The sequence below is a fragment of the Amblyomma americanum genome, chromosome 3, assembly GCF_052857255.1.
Source record: "Amblyomma americanum isolate KBUSLIRL-KWMA chromosome 3, ASM5285725v1, whole genome shotgun sequence".
Lineage (NCBI taxonomy): Eukaryota > Metazoa > Arthropoda > Arachnida > Ixodida > Ixodidae > Amblyomma > Amblyomma americanum.
The window spans coordinates 201643471-201661738 of NC_135499.1; the positions used below are offsets into that span (position 1 = coordinate 201643471).

At 49.0% G+C, this 18268-nt stretch overlaps 1 protein-coding gene across 1 annotated transcript; it reads left to right on the forward strand.

Moving 5' to 3' along the window:
- The first annotated feature begins 12 nt into the window (after positions 1-12).
- Positions 13-17761, forward strand: LOC144124341 (cholinesterase-like). Its single transcript, XM_077656975.1, has 10 exons — positions 13-177; positions 2420-2574; positions 4004-4389; positions 5391-5524; positions 7647-7986; positions 9751-9963; positions 11674-11851; positions 13687-13799; positions 16609-16784; positions 17563-17761. The coding sequence occupies exons 1-10, from the start codon at positions 113-115 to the stop codon at positions 17735-17737; spliced, it is 1935 nt and encodes a 644-aa protein (XP_077513101.1). The 5' UTR covers positions 13-112; the 3' UTR covers positions 17738-17761.
- Positions 17762-18268: the final 507 nt, after the last annotated feature.

Here is an 18268-nt window from a genome sequence, read left to right on the forward strand (position 1 = left end):
GCCAACCATCAGCCGCCAACGCGCTACCCGGTGTTTGGATCGCGGAGTAGAACAGCGCAGCAGGGGCCTAAACGCCAGAAGTGGACGACCAGCGTTCATTCTCAAGCGCCCCATGGACAGGTTCCTGCTGGCCGAGAGGTCCACATACCTGGGAAACACGGGCGCCGAGAGATTCGAGTAAGTTTCGTGGTGCGGGAAGCCGTGCATCCCTGTGACGCCCCCTGGCAGCTAGTTGCAACGGCATCGCAGGTTCCTGCCGAGAAAAGTTATAGCGCGGCCGCTCAATGGAGACGCACTAGCATTGAACGGATTCCCACAGCCATTGTCAACCGTTCAATGCTCACTAATACCAGGGCACTTAACTGCACTACCGTTGTAAATGATTATACAAAATGGCGCCGTTCTGACTGGGCAGAAATATGAAGGACGTTCAAAAATGAGCACGGCCTGGATGTCGCTTCTGCCTGCAGGCCCACGTAGGTAGCTTCGTGCCAGGAAAACACACAGCACTGAAGATCGCAGAAGAAAGAGCGATAGGGTGAATTAAGCGCATAGCCACAATTTTATCGCGATTCTGTTACTCCGCGTGAGACACTGATTTAAGAGGTTTCGTCTCTACCACTGGCCCAGAAGACCAGTGCCCCCTGTAAGGCTAGTCCCGCCTGTATATTTACACCGCCATCACCAGGAGTGCTTTGGGGTATAGTGGGTGCCATCAACTGCACCATATCAGCTATACGTACCATGTATTAATACAACAGCGTGTCAGGCTATCATTTTTTTTTGTCGCTCTAGTGTGTAGTAGATTGATATACGCAAGTACGAAACAAAATCACATCCGTGTAGACAAAAAGCAGGAATATGGATTCTTGACAACACAAAACAAAACGAACAACAGGATGGGAGGGATGACTCAGTCCGCTGGAGAACGTTTCGACAAGACGACTTGAGTTCGTCTGGCCCAACTCGTGTTTTGTCCAACCATTGGCTAGCGCAATTAGGCTCTCCTCCAGGCAGCTTGATTACTTTGCTTTGTGTTGTTAAAAACCACTCTCGGGTACGTCGTCGAAGTAAATGTGATATGCAGACCACCGCATTCTTTTAAAATGACATTTTTTGTCCACCTCTTCCAGCCTATATACAGCTAGTGCACGAAAATTGACTAAACGACACACTCTGATGCTGGTCAGTGTTATATGTGCTGCCGTGAGCATCTATATTGCAACTCTGCGGGCCATCGCATCGCCACACTGTGGGCGTAGCCGGTCTCATGTCCATTTTTTTTCTTTTTTTTGTTTTCACTGCAGCTTCCGGTAGAACAGGAACAGGGCGGACCCCATTGTAATTGCGGTAGAAATGCTAGCAGTGTTACTAAGTGCTCCTAAGCAAACCTCCGCAGAAAAGAAAAGCTTGACCTCAGTACTCAACGTGATTTTCTTATGGACTGAAGTGTTAAGATGCGGTTTGTAAAACTTCACCGAACTCTGACAAGAGGGACACTGGCTTGCTGCATCACAATCATGCTGTCGTGTTCTCTCTAAAGTCGGAATGTCTCACATGGTGTAAGTTAAGAGGCAAGGTTCGCTTCACGAAATTACTCTCTCGGACTACATTCCGTTATCTATAGCTCACGTTGCGTGGGCGAAGAGTGGCAAAGGTTTAGAGTATTAGAGGATGTCATAGTCACGTATCATTTCTTACCCCAAGTGATGGGCGACAGGACGTGCCATGGTAGCTTAGGGGCTACAGCATTCGGCTGCTGAGCCCAATGTCGAGGGTTCGAAACCCGACCGCTGCGTTCGCATTTCGATTGAGCCAACATGCAAAAAAATGTCCATGTGCTATGCGGTGTCAGTGAACATTAAAGAACTTCAGATGCTTGAAATTAAACCGAAAGCCTCCACTACGGCGTCTCTCAAAGCCTGTGCGCAGCTTTAGGACTTTAAACCTCACGTACCACACAGCACATACCACATACTGCATACCACGTACTACGTACCACGTACCCCATACCGTATACATACCACATGTAACATGCCACATACTACACAGTCCATACCGCACAGCACATAGCGGGCACCCTATGCAACATACCATATGCCACATATCACAAACCACAAACAAAATGAACGACAAGGATTCTGCCACAGCCGTGTACTGTCGGACGCGTAGGCTCTACAAAATTAATGACGAAGCTAATGACTTGTCTCCTCAGCTTTCTAATCACTGCAATTGCATTATGTGCCCGGAGCATTACATTCGGCGTCATCGTGTGTCCGTTTCCTTTTCAACTGTTTCGCACTAATTAAGTCATAAATGTTGGCGCGGTGTAGTGTTTCATCGATTCTTAGTCGCCGACACGTATACAATGTACGCAGCAATCAAAGTGTCCCCATTACGCGTCGCACTTCCCCTGCAGCAAGCTGCTGAAGCTTCTGCCCATCGTGACGCTTGTGGTGACTCTGGTGACGTTCGTGGCGTTCGTGGTCGCGTACAAGAATCGCCAGGAGCGGCCCGCCTACGTTGTGCAAACACACGGCTCGCAGGTCGAAGGCAGGGCTTTGCTGGTGGAAGGTAAGGCCGCCTACAGGCGCCGCTGGTCTTTAATTGCGCTGTTGGTAATGAGTGAAATGTGCGCGCACTATTTTTCGTTCAATGTTTGCATACATACGTACGTACCAATTTTTTTTCCGGTGCTAAAGTCGCTTAGTCCGCAACAAATATGAGTTGCAGCGTAGAAGACTTCTTCGGCTAGCTAAGCTGATGGACAATCTAAATAAGAATATGCATATATGGGAGTAAAAAGCGTGTAAGCTGTCCTCTGGCGGACACCCTTTTACAAAAGGGTGTGCACAAGAGGACAGATTACTCCCTTTTTTACTCCTTTTTGTTCAGAGTGTATTTGTTGCAGCCTTCTTGCGAAAATAAGTGCTGTTAGAGTAGTTTATTTGAATTAGGTTTAGCCTGAAGGGGTAACCTTCAAATCGCATAAGACTCTGTATAGTACTGAATCTCAATCCGTATCCACTCAACAGTCCGTCCGAAGCTAATTGCTCATTAATACAACTAATGAAGCAGTCAGGTGAACCACAGAAACCTAAGGAAAATTTTAATTCTTTGATGGTTGTGAAGATTTTTGTTTAAATTTGCTTCTTGTGTATGATTTGTAGGAAACGGCAAGAAATGCATACCACCATTAGAGACCAGACGCAGGGCCTCCGAGCGCACACACGCATGCTTCATCAATATATTGCTGGCTCTTAATCAAACGCAAGATGAGCTGTCTCCTTCCATGCAAATAAAAATTACATTTGTAGTGTTGTAGCCTCAAGCAAAAGCAGATAAGAAATAATGTGGGTGACACACTCACGCATCGCTGTACCGCGTTCGCTCCGCCCCGCGCAATGTTGCAGAACTCCGATCAAAAACTATCAAAAACTGGGCTTAGCTGTAGGCAGTGCGGTGCCGCGAATACTTTGTCAAACGAGCTAAAACTCCCACTGCAGCGCTTCTCAGTTCCTCTATGAAGAGTAACTTGCCACCAAGCTGCTCTCTTCTGGACGGTCTTCAGCATATAGGAATACAACACAGCGCAACTTAAGACGAGACAATGAAGAGACTGGACACGACCGTGCGGTGGTGTCCAGTTTTTTCTTTACCCACTAGCCACCAACTACCAAGCAACCAACTGGCCCGATCAGCCATGCTCGTACTTCAACGTCTGCAGGCTGCCATCGCAGCGTGAGGACCTGGATGTCATCCGTTCTGCTCAGTGCGTGTAGCGCTTTGTGGACAGTGACCGTATACAGTGCTGCCTCAAATTCGCAGCTTCCACCGGTCTCTTTCTTCTTCTTTCCTCTCCTTCCTTCCGCCCCACTCAAACAAGTGCTACCGACCCGGTGTCTTGACTGAAGTGCAGGCTTCACACTTGCTAACTGTGGTGTGGCTCTGCGGGTCTTCCTTTTATAGTCCATACACCTTTTCCTACGTGCGTGGCACGCAGGTGTGCTCGTTGTGGAGTTTCTGGGCGTTCCGTTCGCGGAAAGCACGGCGGGCTCGAACCGGTTCCGCCGGCCCGTGGCGCGTACACTGCCCCGCAGGCTCAGCGCCCGCCGGTGGGGCCCTCCGTGCGTCCAGAGAAGAGACGCCAACGCGACAGCCGCACCCTCGGCGCCGCTGCCGACGTCTCGCGTTCCAACTGCAGTCGCTGGCCACCAGCACCTAACGATGTCCGGCTACGGGACTCATCCCCTGTCCTTCGCACCAGCCGGTACCTCAGGTGCTGGGGACAACAGCGCCAATGGGGATGCGGCGGTGGCGGCGGCTTTAGACGCCCGCGAACCACCCTCTGAGGACTGCCTTCACCTCAACATCTGGGTGCCCCACACAGTAGGCACTAAAGCCGAGCTTTGAAAAGTTTTCTCGAAAACTTGCGCGGTGCACTGCACCTGTGGAGTAGTGATAAAAGGCTGAACCCGAAAGCTGCACACACATACCTTCCCTAGGGGTCACTTCAGATTTGTGACGTTCACTAGGGTCAGAGCTGTGAGTTCTAAAACAACCCCCCCCCCCTTCCACCGAAGAAAAAAATCGGTATGGTATGGTTACTATGTGAGGTTTACCGTGCGAAGCCGTAAGTGGACAAAAATTTTGATGGAGGCGAAATTTTAAAGGCCCGTGTACTGTGCGTTGTCAGTGCACGTTAAAGAACCCCAGGTGGTCGAAATCTCCGGAGCCCTCCACTACGGCGTCTCTCACAGCCTGAGTCGCTTTGGGACGCTAAACCCTCACAAATCACAAATCACTTCCGGTAAAACTCAGACACAGTGGTACCACCGGTTACACACATTAAACGCGAGTACGCCTACATGGGAGTAAATATGAAGTAAGATGACCTCCATTTTATAAAAGGGTGCGCGCTAGAGGGCAGCTTACACCCGTTTTACTCTTTTCTGTTTAGAGTGTGTATAAGGCGTCAACATGAAAACGTCATTCCCTCTTTCCTCCTCGTGAAATGAAGGCGCAGCTTTGCAGACACCGAGTGAGCAGATTGTCGGCTCACAGCAGTCGGACGCCTCAGTAACTCGCGAAAGCGTTTTAAAAGCTACGCCCGTGAGGTGCCGTTTCACATCAAGGTAGTGTGAAGAAAAGCCAAGAGTGGCATTTGTAGAGTAATTTTCCTGTTCGCGCCAGTTATATCAGACGGCCCTGGAGGGTAATCGTGATTTAATCTGCATACGTAGCTAGCAACCATGCGCAGTCAAAAAACCCTGCCTAGTGGTTTCGCGTCTTCTCAAGAACTCCGGTTGCCACTGCGACTACAGCCTTTTGAACGCGCACTGAGTACGGTGAATACCTGCTGCATCTTGGGCGCTTCTCTCATCGTTCAGGTGTCTGGCAACGCCACTTCAGCTTCTGACTCGGACGAGCCCAAGAGCGGCGCATCTAAGAGACCCGTTATCGTGTTCTTTCACGGCGGAGGCTTCCAGGAGGGATCCAACAGCGACCCAAGATACGACGGCAGGTAAGCGACACGCAATCGACAGGCAGGGGTAATGAACAGAATCGAAGGCGCAAAGACAGCCTTGGACACAGAGCTGTGAAAATATTATGATGACGATGACTTTTTATGGCTCAAGGGCATCTGTGACCAAAGAGCGCCATGGCACAATGTGTTTCACTCAAGCATTTCACTCCAAATAACCGGCGCACGAGGCCAGGGGAAAGCTTGTACCCATTGTGTCAGCGGCGGGTAGTGGTAGCAAAGGGGATCGAACCCCTCTCCTCCCGCATGCGAGCCGGATACTCGAACCATTAGGTCACCGCTTCGTCTGTGAAAATAGTAATGCTATCTTTCTTTCGTTCTAAAGCTGAACTTCAGAGTCTTCTTTCGATATGTAGACAGCCTATGAATGTTCGAACATCGATTTCGGGGCCTTCGTGCTCCAGTCGGTCGGATGTTCTCTATGTGCATTCCCCCCCCCCCCCCCCCCCCCCCCCCCTGACGCCCTCACTACGGACTTGTGTCCTCAAGTGTTGGCATCGATTTTATGCAAGCCACACTGTTTAGTCTTGCGTAGGTTTTTCGCTCCATTCGCTATGCTTGCAATGTGCTAGGTTGTAGCAGGTCCTGTTCAACACACTAGTCTAGGCATGGGAATGATGAGCTCTTGCGCACAGCCACAAAAAAGTTACGTGCAACGAACGGAGAAAGCTTGTTGGATGGTTGTACCTGCACGAAGCGAAAAACAAGCTATATATATATATATATATATATATATATATATATATATATATATATATATATATATATATATATATATATATATATATATATATATATATATATATATATATATATATATATATATATATATATATATATATATATATATATATATATATATATAGGACAGTGGCTAGAAGCGCGCCCGTACTAACTCGTCGGAGGCGACGCGTGACAAGGTAGGCTCGTGGATGTAGTCGAGGCATAAGTGACGCGCGTCACCGCCAGCTGCGTCCGCGCAAGATGAGACTGCTGGCGTGTTTATTTCAGGAGCGCCTTGGCTGACGAGCCGGTGGCAGGCCGATTACGACACGCGCCTCTTCAGGATCTAAGTCCGACGACCCCTTCGCGTGAATTCTGTGGGACGGTCAGTGCGTTCCCCTCTACTTTCTACTGGGTGCTGCCACCGCGAACCAGTTGACCGTGCGCCGCCCATTACAAACTCAGCTCACGGGCTTGGCGTCCCAAGCTGCAGCGCATCTCATTTCATATACACTGCACGGGCGGTGGTCAACGCGGCTTGACGCGTGTGGGCCGATCACTTTTCGGCGCCGGTTCACGCTGCCTGGCGAGTTATCGGTTGGGTGGGTCTATAAAGAGGTAGTACGCTGTCCTTTAGTGCACATCCTTCTAGGGGCAGGGTATGTTGCCCAAGTTCCGGAACAGATTTCTGTCACTAAATATACGGAATGCTTACTGCTGGCAACGGAGGCATATTCCCACTGAAAAGCACAGTAACCTGATGAAATTAGCAATGGGAGGAGGCTTTTAAACGCGGCACTGGAGTCCTTGAGGTTAGCAATTAGATGAGGTTGGTACCTCGGTTAAAATCTTCGTAACTTCAAGAACTTTGCATCTTTCGAAGAGGGAAATTTTTTCCGTTACAACCGTTTATTCGCATTTCTAATGCACGAAATCTACTCCACGACAAAGGCAGCATACCCTGCCCCGTAAAGTGTTTGCGCCAGTGGACAGCGTACTCCCCTTTTTTTTTTCTAGAGTTCACCGGAAAGCGAGAGTAAGGAAAAGGAAAAAAAGAACAGCGCGAACATAGACGACGGACGAAGAAGAGGTGCACAACACAAGCTTTTTACACAAGCACAACACAAGTTTTTTAGTTGCGAGACAGCGCTTGTGTTGTGCACCTCTTCTTCGTCCGTCGTCTATGTTCGCGCTGTATTTTTTCCTGTAAAATGTACGTAACCCAACTAGCCCAACTTTCCATCCTATTAAAGCGAGAGTAAGTTTCTTTCCAGTTCTCAGCCTCGAAGTCACATACCATAGCTATACCTCTCGTAAGGGGACGACCTCAAGAAGCGGCAAAGGGGTCACAGCCCAAAGTACGGCTGTCCCCACGCAGGTACCTGTCGGCGCTGGGCGGTGTGGTGGTGGTGGTGCCGAACTACCGCGTCGGGTCGTTCGCGTTCGTTGCGGGATCGGTAGACGGCGGGGACGAGGAGCCGGGCAACCTGGCACTCCTCGACCAGCGGATGGCGCTCGAGTGGGTGCGTTCGTACATCGACGACTTCGGCGGGGACCCGGCGTGCATCGCGGTCGCCGGCGCCGGGGCGGGCGCCTCTTCGCTGGCGCTGCACCTGCTCAGCCCAGAGGCACTGGGAACCACGATGGACCTGCGGCGCTTCGTGCTGCACAGTGGCTCGCCCGTCGGCCCCTTCTCGGACCAGAGGGCGCCTCGGCAGGTGAGGCGGCTGTTCCTGAACACGCGCACAATACTTAGGACTGCGAAACACGGGGCCAGGAAAGGGCAATTAATGAACTGCTCGAAGACTGCTTATTACGAGTCTCTTGACACATGTGCCATACATTCAAGTCACTAACGGAATTATAAAGTAAAGGTTACACATGAAAAATTAAGGATACGTAACCCTTTTACAGGTTGTGTATAAGGAAGATGACTGCGTAACCGTTTTAGATAGATTATTGATATTGCGGAAAGTAGGAGGACAGTCAACCACATGCCGCCGGTGGGATTTTAACCCACGACCTCTGCGTCGTTCGTGTATATATCCAAACAAGCTCCTCCTCTCAGTTCTTTATTTGCGCATGTATGCATTGATACTCGTGGTCAAGATGCTTGTTAGAGACAGTTTTCATTTCGTGCCCTGCGTTGTCTGTCGTCGCGTCCTGTCCCGCGTTTAGCCGCAGCGGTGGCCGAGTGGTTACGGCGCTCGGCTTCTGACCCGAAAGACGCGGGTTCGATCCCCCGAACGCAGCGGTCGAATTTCGATGGAGGCGAAATTCTAGAGGCGCGTGCACTGTGCGATGGCAGTGCTCGTTAAAGAACCCCAGGTGGTCGAAATTTCTGGAGCCCTTCACTACGACCTCTCAGATAGCCTGAGTCGCTTTGGGACGTTAAACCCAATAAACCAACCAATGAAACTGTCCCGCGTTTCGTAATTACAGGAAGCGCGCACATTCAGGGTGACTGGCCCCAGTTCTAACCCTAATAACTAATATATTCGCTGTAACCCGCCGGTGGGCTTGATCCTAAATAACGAATAGCAGTTACGTCACAACACGTATTAAACTTCGACAGTTAGAAGAGTTGCGCAGCAGTTCTTCGTAACACACACGATGCGGGATCGGAAAGTAATCATATATTGTCGGTTAGCGTTAAGGAACGTTTATGCGGGCGGGCCGTTTCGTGTCCTAAGCTGTCCTACAAATTTCAAGCGAAGTGAGCGTATAATGCCTCAGTTTTGAAATGATAAATATAAGTCGGCGAGAGAATTGTTTGACGTCTGTTTTGGCCACCACTAACTGTCTTGTTAATTAAGGCGAAATGGCATGGAGTTGTTGTGGCAGAGCATCCGGTTCGAATTCAGGAGGTGCTGGGTTTGATCCCCAGTGCTGCCGGGTACCCAGGGGTTTTATCCTGGCCTGATGCTCGGCTTTTCAGAGATGACATGCTTGGGGAAAGGTTAAAAAAGAATACCGCTGTGGCGGCTTTGTAGTAGAGTATCCCCCTAGCATTCGGGAGGTGCTGGGTTCGATTCCCAGTGCCGCTTAGTACCCACTGGTTTTGTAATGGATACAAGATTTTCCCGGCCTGATCCTCGGCTCTTTTTGGGTGAAATGCTCTCTCGTCAGGGCACAGCGCGAAGCACAGTCACGAACAAAAGTTTGTACGATGCTGCCTGCGAAAAAACAAACGCTTCTTTCTGCTTTTCCATCGCTACGCAGCCCGCTTGTATTCATTATAACTGGTGGGGCATGCGTGTGCGCTCATATCTTTAGGCTTTTCGGTAAACTTGCTTTTCTTAGTGAAGAGAAATAAATTATTTTCCGCGAGTTTCCTTCCCGTAATCTTTCGTCCACCACTGTATACAGGTGAACGAAGGATGAGGAGACGTCACAAACGCTGGTGGCGTGCCCTCTTCCGTCGCCTTCGAGCGGTTTGCGCTTCATCACCACTCTGTTTTATCCACCGGCGCCTCTCGCAGTCCCAGCAGGACCTGGCGCCCGTAGCTCGTCGCGTGGGCTGCGTCGGCGGCAGTGCAGCAGAGCTCATCCGCTGCCTGCGCACAGTCTCCTCAGACCTTCTGGCGAGGCTGGAGCCAGGCGCGGGCGTGGCGTTCGAGCCGACCTTCGAGAGCCTGTACCTGCCCGACAGTCCCTCCGGCCTGCTGCTCAAGACGCCACCCTTTAGGAAGCAGGCACGTGGGGCTCCCGAGGCTCACAACGTCTTCTTTTTAGTCTGCTGCACTCGAGACGGCGTGCCATTCCCTGCCACGCATATAGCTCCGAGTTTTTTGACCCCATGAAACATGCTGTGGAGGGGAAGTATGCTCGACTTAATGCCCGATAACAATTAGAGGACGGCTAGCACTAACCTTCAGTTCTAACCACCCGAAGAGATGGTTAAGCGGTTGTCTCGCCTTGCAGCAGAGCACGAGCTTTACTCTCGCTAACTGCAGCTGCGTTTTTATAAGAATAAATTATAAGATTTTCTTCGACTTTAAATAATGGCAAATTAGCCTACCTGATTCCAATTCTTCACCACGGCTTGGAACAAGGTCTGGGTGCATATTTGTTATATATGTTGAAATGCATCGCATATGCTTTTCTTAGTTCTCTCGGAAGCATTTACGTCCAAATAGATTTTCATGTTTTCGAACAGATACGCAAGTAACTCATCTTCCCTACCTCCCCATGCCCGCATTTGCCTCTTCATTACACGACGAGACTTGCACCTGCGCACAAAGCGCTATGATTGTAGCGCGCATTGTTTCTAGGACCGTAGATCCGCTTAAAAAATAATGCGCTTGACAGCGTGAACATTTTTTATTGGCGCCACTGACACTTTGAAATTCGCCTTCTTTTCCTGTGTTTCCCGAAACCAAAACTTCAGACCACTCATATGCGGCACCGATGGGGTTTCTTTGTTAACGTTGACTCAAACTACGAGCTCCGCTGTGTGCGCTCAAAGTGATGTACGCCGGTGAGACATTACTTTAGCTAGAAGTGCACTTAGGTGTAGTAACTGCGCAACCCTTTTCACCTTTACTAAGGCGAAGGAGTGTAGTCGACACCTCCGCCCTTGCCCCATGAGGTCGGGCGCACAAATCGCAAATTTTCGAGCCCAAATGCACGTTGCACAATGCACAATGGACGGCAGATTGCACATTCGCGAGATCGACCGCTCCTAGGTCCACACGTACCTACCTTATGACTTAGGCATGTGTGCAACCTTTTCCATTGCCAACAGCTACGGCGAGAAAGCCAGTGGCCATGAAGTTAACTCCGAAGAAAGTTCCTCATACAGCTGCGGATATGAATAAAAATAGAGTGGTGACGCCGCATTTGCGCAACGACCCGGACCACTGCTCAGTGCCACCGAAATCACGTGTCCAGCTTTGATACAGACACTGGGGCTCAGTAAGCGTGACCACTCTACAGCTGGAACACTTCTCGCAACCTGCATCCCTGCTGCTCGCTACAAGAACGCTTGCACTCAGTTTGTGAGGGCATGGCCATTTCGACTTCGGCACGCCTCGTGCATTGCGGGCCGCCCTTTGCGCTTTGGAGTGTTGATACCGGTAGGCGCCGCAGACCAACGACAATGACGTTTTCATCTGAAAAGACTGGTCTTTACTGCGTTTAGAGTAATGGGCATTCTTCACACAATTACAAAGCGACTCTTATCCTTTCTGCTCACAACTATGTTTTTGCTTGTATTTTATGATACTTATGATAGGCATTTACGATAACTGCTTATACGCACATACCATCGTACACAGCCGGCCCCACCGGTAGGCGGACTGGCTAAACGCATGAATGCGTTTTCGCCAGCGCGGCACCCCCTCCACTGTAACCAGCATCGTCGTCATCGTTATCATTTGTTCCTCACTTGTGTAACTTCTCAGGTGCTCATCGGCAACGTGGCTGACGAGGGCCTTCAGGCACTCGGTGCCTTCAGGAGGACCTTGCCAGCAGGGCTGTCTCCGAACAAAGCTGTGCGCCAGTTCCTGCCTCGGCAGCTCGCAAAATATGGCGTGCGTGACGCCAAGCCGGTGCTGGGCATCTACCTCAACGACGCTACAGGCAAGGAGGCGTCTCATACGCACACTCTGCCGTGGCACTTGCTTCGTCTAATTTTTTCAGTTTCTTTACCAAGCTGTTTATTCACTGCTATCTGGTATATTCATTTCTCACTGTTCTAATACAAACTTTGGGCCTTTTTCACGGACGCGTAATGGCTTGTAGCCAAAACGCTAAGATATAACAGACCGTCGCATGACCAATGTTGCACGTTAAAACAACGAATTCTGTTCAGCCACTAAGGTGACTCCTTTAAAGCCTAGCTAATAAAATTGTTAAACTGCTTATCCTCGACAAGATTTGTATCGCTGGCCCCTGTGGCAATGAGAGCGGCCCCGTATAATTATTACAAAAATATAACAAGAACCATGGCCGCTCTGCACAACAACATCCCGGGAGTATCCCCGCTATAAAAGCGCCATATTCCAGAAACGTATTTTGGCATCACAACGACCACTGAATAACGCCTCCCCCTGACCTGAATCTAAATTTCAGCTGCATGGCGCAGTCGCCGACGTCGTCGCTTTCGGGCGGCGACAATCGAGCGTGGATCATCCGCGGCTCGCTGCCCTTAGCACGTTCGCCCGTCGCTCAGTTGACTGAGCGCAGAGAAATTGCGCTGCTCCTACTCTATCGCGGCCATTCCACGACCACCAAAAGCCACGCGACGCCGCCCAAACCAATCCCAAAACCAAAGAAAAAAAATCGAAAACAAGGCCACTCGGCTTCTCCGCTCTTTCTCGACGCTGCAGCGCTTCCTCCAGCAGACTCCCGAGAGGGTGCGTGCGTGTGAGTGACTCTGTAGGCGGCGCAACGTTTCTCATACACCTCTGGGGTGTTTTTTCTTGCACGGCACCGCGGAGATGTCAACAAGCTCTGGAGGAGTGCAACCAGGTTAAAGGGAAACAGCGAAGGACCCTTCAGCGATCCTTTGTCGGGCTGCGTTACGGCGTCGGCCAGAAGTATAGGGTGTGTTGTCGGTATATCGACGAGCGCTGTTGTTACTGTGCCTGCGGAATCTTAAAGCTTTCTGGTATCAGTGAACTGAAGACAGGTCGGTGTCCGAGAGATACAGATGTAAAGAAAAACCAGGATAAAGAAGTAATTGAACTGTCAGAGAAAAAAATGCATTCCATATCCTCTTTTTTTTGTGTGTGTGTATGCGCGTATGTCAGTTAACATTTGAGCCTTGATGGATAAATTTCTGGCAGAAAAATATTTCCATTGCACTGCAGTTACGCTCAGATCGCATGACATGTATTTTGTGATGATGATTAATACTCCCTGCGTACTTTTCCCAGAGAATTGGCATTCCTGATGTTCAATTTTTACATTTAATTATGCATATTGCTCTGGGTACGAATGAAAGCCACGCTGCGAGCCACGCTGGAGCTCGCTGCGAGCTGTCAAACTAGGCGCTCATTCGCAGTGATTTGTATTCAACATGCAGCAGGAACATTGCGATTCGTTTTCACTTTAATGCCAGAGGAGTACTTCAGATATGATGATAATTAACTTTAGCACTTGCTACTTCTGTTATGTTCAGTTTTTGCAGCAGTTTATTTAATGCGGAGTGGCAGTTAGGTCATGTTTGGTTAATTTTTTTATTATTGTAATGACCTCGAAGCGATTTTCTTATGAACTATATTGAGTGTGGCGGATGTTTAACAGTAAGTTTCAGAATTGCCGTTCGGTGCTGGAAACGATATAACGCAGAAGTCTATAAATTTGGCCTTTGATCACATGACTGTTGGCAGGAGGATTGAACCAGAGGTGCTGCATCGAGCTAACTAAATACGTTCTCAATTTATCTAATCTTTAGGTGGCTTCTTTTTCAGATGCAGCCAAGGAAGAAGTGTGGAAGAGCGTCTCTCACCTGCTTGGCGACCTGCTGTACGTGTGTCCCACCGCCTACATGGCACAGTACCTCAGCAGGGGCCCAGAAAATCAGGTTAAACGCACGTGCAATGTTACTTCCTCTTGCCGCAGTCTATTTATTGGTCGTTGATTTGGCTGTCTGTTCACAGAGATCCTTGATGCGAAAACGTTGAGTGAAATCTGCTACACTTTTTTTTTGGTAGTATTTGCGAAGCGTGAGATATTTTACTGAAGGGAAGAATGTTTTTATTACATTGATTAGTGCGCATTTTTTTATTTAGCATACCGTATCTTAAAGTTAAGCAAAAGGTACATGTGGAGAATTAAAATTCCGAAATCTAGCACGCTTGTGATCGCGCATTAGTTTCGTGCAATATTCACAGGCTCCGTGTGAAAGGAATCCTCTACAGTAGAGCCCATTATTTTCTGCCCGTGCTTACTTTCCGGTCAACGCCATACTGAGATGTAGTCAACTGGATGTTGCTCTTGGCTTAAATGCGGGCTTCAATTCGCTTCTTCCTTTTGCAAGAATGAAACGCTAGAAGTGCTCCTGACGGTCACCATGTGAGCCCGAAAATGTTGTTTTGTTTCCTAACTATTTATTTAATGTTGCCTAAGCTTTGAACTTCTGGAACTGAACAATTAATTAGAAAGTCGCAGAGGATATGCATTACTCAGCGCACTTTCTGAATTGACATATCCTTGTATCAGATCTTTTTAGATGCGTTCACTTGGTGCAGAAAACCCCGTAAGTAACTTAGTCTATGGCCACTCGAACACGCTGAGAGACTGTGCAGCTGCGTCAATTTGACCGCTGCACAGAACCATGCGCACCGCCAAGTACGCTGGTTTGAAAAAGGACATTCAAGTCAAACACGTTTTAGTTTTTAGATGCATTGTTCTACACATTTTCTTCGCCCTCCGAATAATGCCGCCGTCGCTAAAATTCCACCACTGGGGACTTCCCGTACGGCCACCCCTTTCTAAAAGGCACTTTTCTCGACCGCGGCATAAAATACCAATAAATTAAACTGAATGTGTTATAAATTATAGAGTAAATGCACTAACCGCGGCAGGAAACCACTCAAAACACTGCTTCAGTTTTATGCTTTAAAATGACCCACTTTTTCTAAGAGAATAAAATAAAACTGGCACCCTGTTACGTGGAACGCGGGGACTATTCCCGTGAAATGCGGCAGTGAAATCAATTAAGCCAGAAGCAGTTTTACAGAGCATACGTGGTCAGGGTTTCTTCACGCGGCTCTCACTGACTGCCACGTTCGCCGAAAGCGTAGGAGCGCACGCTGCAAGCAATTGAGTACAAAAAAAAAAAATGCGGCGCCACAATGTTATGTAAAGCACAATCTGCGTTAATAATTGTCTTTGTGTGGCTAAGCAAACTCTGGCTAAGTAATGACAAAATTTGAAAAATTTCCATATATGTGCTGTCGGGCGATGAATTTCTGGAATCTCGCAAAAGCGGACAGCTATAATAAGTGTTTGCAGGCACACGTGGCGTTTGCACGTAGGCGACATTTGTTGCTGACTGCTAAAGTGTGTAAACCAAGCTCGGCCTCAATTAGAGCGCTTATGTGGCAAAGTAATCTTTCTCTAAGGAATGACAGAAGTTAATTTCGCAGGAAGAATTTACACTTGAGTGCAGCCTGGCTGTGTATGTCTAGTGCCCGCTTAACGCGGGAACAGCCGCAGCTGATCGGTGCTTCGAAGCGGGCAAAGGGCCACGTGCCGTTTTTCAAGTGTCGTCAACTGCGGCCCGTGCATGGCGCCATGGTTCAGCTAGGGCTACCTTCCTTGTAAAAACACTTTTGTCCGTTCGGGAATATCCCTCTCTAAACGAAGCCGGCACCGACACACAAGCCAGGCGGGGTGTGTGGACTGCGCACAATAATGTTGCATACATGGCCCGGAGAATAAGTAGTTTGAAAATATCGCTGTTCACAAGTTCGCCCTACTGGCATCAATGGACCGCTATGGGGCGGATGACAAAAGCCCTGAAATTTTGTTTTGAGCGCATTCGGTTTATACTCACAACAGTCCTAATTTTTATTCTGGGCCGCGGACTCCATCTGACATGACACATCGCAATTGAGTTTATTGCGTAGAGTATGGCAAAATAAATGTTCCTGTGGCATCGCCCGTGATATGAGCTTTCATTCCGTGATAGTCTTCAGCGCGAATAGAAAAAAACAGTACAGTGACATGGGACGAAGGAGTAAGGACAAGCGCTAGGACATAGAACAGGGCTCAGTATACAAGAAATAAACTGCAGAAAAACGGACAGTTGAGCTAGTTTGTGCATCTTAGAATACAAAACAGCGCTGTTCCTCTGCTAACTTGAGAGTGGAAAATAAAATTATGCTTTGATTATACCTCAGCGGCGCTCATTTCGCCTGTTCAATTTTTTGCCCCTCCGTGGTGGCTCAGTGGTTAGGGCGCTCGACTACTGATCAAGAGTTCCCGGGTTCGAACCCGACCGCGGCGGCTGCGTTTTTATGGAGGAAAAACGCTCAGGCGCCCGTGTGCTGTGCGATGTCAGTGCACGTTAAAGATCCCCAGGTGGTCGAAATTATTCCGGAGCCCTCCACTACGGCACCTCTTCTTCCTTTCTTCTTTCACTCCCTCCTTTATTCATTCCCTTACGGCGCGGTTCAGGTGTCCAACGATATACGAGACAGATACTGCGCCATTTCCTTTCCCCCAAAAAACCAATTATTATTATTATGCTCATTGTGCTGCTGTACAAGGCCCACCGTATGGGAGCGCTTGGGTGGATGCCAAAGAGTAATTACTCCCTTATTATAGATGATAGTGAAACTGTTCTGATCAGCAACTTGAAGAAATTTGCTCGGGTTTATGCGCAGGTGTACACGTTTCGAATGAGCCAGCGTCTGTCATACAGTAAAGCTGAAGTCATGACTCGCTACGAAGACGTGGATCTCGTGTTCGGGCAGCCACTGCGACAACCGGGTGCCACCGAGGTTGAGAAAAATCTCAGCCGGGAGGTTATTCGCGCCTGGAGCAACTTCGCCAAATTCGGGTGAGCGCTTTGCTGTCTTTATTCAAGGAAAGAAAATCCAGGCAAAAAGAGACAGCGTTACTTTATCGCAGTGGAGAAATTCAGCTCTCAGCACAGTGCTGTGAGATCCGCGCAACAAACAATATAAAGTACATAAAACAAAGAATGGTATGAAACCTGATAGTGCACCTAATGGCAATCGGTGAGGGCACACTCAGTATTGCGAAGGATGTCCGACGGTGTAATTATACACAAGGCTGTGTTATTTACACAAGGGCAAGATGGCCCATATACGTAGACTTCTTGAAACACACAGAAGTCTTAGAACAGCTGAGCTATTCTATACCAAAGGATTGACGTATTCCTAAATAAACCACTATTTCGAAGAAGTTACTTGGCATATGTACACAGAATGGCGAGTTGGCGGGCTAGTTTGTTCTTTTGCGTGTGGGGGAACAGTGCAAAGACGAGTCACAAGGAACATTGAAAGACACAGTTTACAGAGCCCGAAGAACAAGAAATGAAGCTTAGAAGAGTGGGTTGACGGGCTAGTTTTGTGTGTGTCAACATTCCTTGTGCCTCGTCCATGCGCTGTTCTCTCACCGTGATATGCGGACAGTTTTTATCAATCGTGCAAGTGTAACACTCCAGCCCCTTTCTGCAACTTCAGAGAAGAGTGAGTCTGTCGCGCGCTCTCTGATGTGCATTCGCGGTTGCTATGAAGTTGCTCTCCGAAGTTGCTCTCGGTTTAGGACAACAAATTTGCTCGTTCTCCAAAGACAAGTGCCTCTATTTGCAGGAGCCTGCCGCTGGTGAGCGACAATTCGTCCGGCTCCACGATAGAGTGGCCGACGCATGCCGACAGCGAAGAAGCCGTTGTCGACATCAGCGCCGCGGGGTTCAGCCTGGTTCCCGACGAGCACCGGAGCCACTGCGCTGAGCTGCTGACTCTGGCGGCCGACGAAGTGGTGTAAAAAGCACCACGACGTCACCTCGACCGCCAACGATCTGCTTAGCGCGAGGCGCTCTCCGGGTTAACCAGTGCGAGGCGAAGAAACCGAGCACAGCCCTCAATATGCAGCAGACGACACAGCGCGCGTTTTGCTTTTGTTCTTCTTCGAATTATTTTTTCTACTGTGCGTCCTCGCTATGCATATCGCCGACGGTGAGGCTGTCCCGATTTCCTAGTCGCAACACACGCGATACTGGCGCCATCATCTGAGCGCTTCAGGTGATGAAAGGGGTGCGCCTCTGAGCGATCAATATTGTGCTTCGCCTGGGGAGCCGAACCCAAGCGCTACTTTTGAATTATTTATACTCGCATAATGGACCAGTTCGCAAGAAAAAAGCAATGGTTTCCAGAGGTGACCGAGAGTAAATGTTGTGAATTCATGTTCCCACTGCTTATAGACTACTTGTGCTTGTAGAAATGGCGATAATAAAACAAGACTGAATTATTGCGCGAAAACTGTCAAAATAAACGTGTCGCCTTCGTATAACAGGTT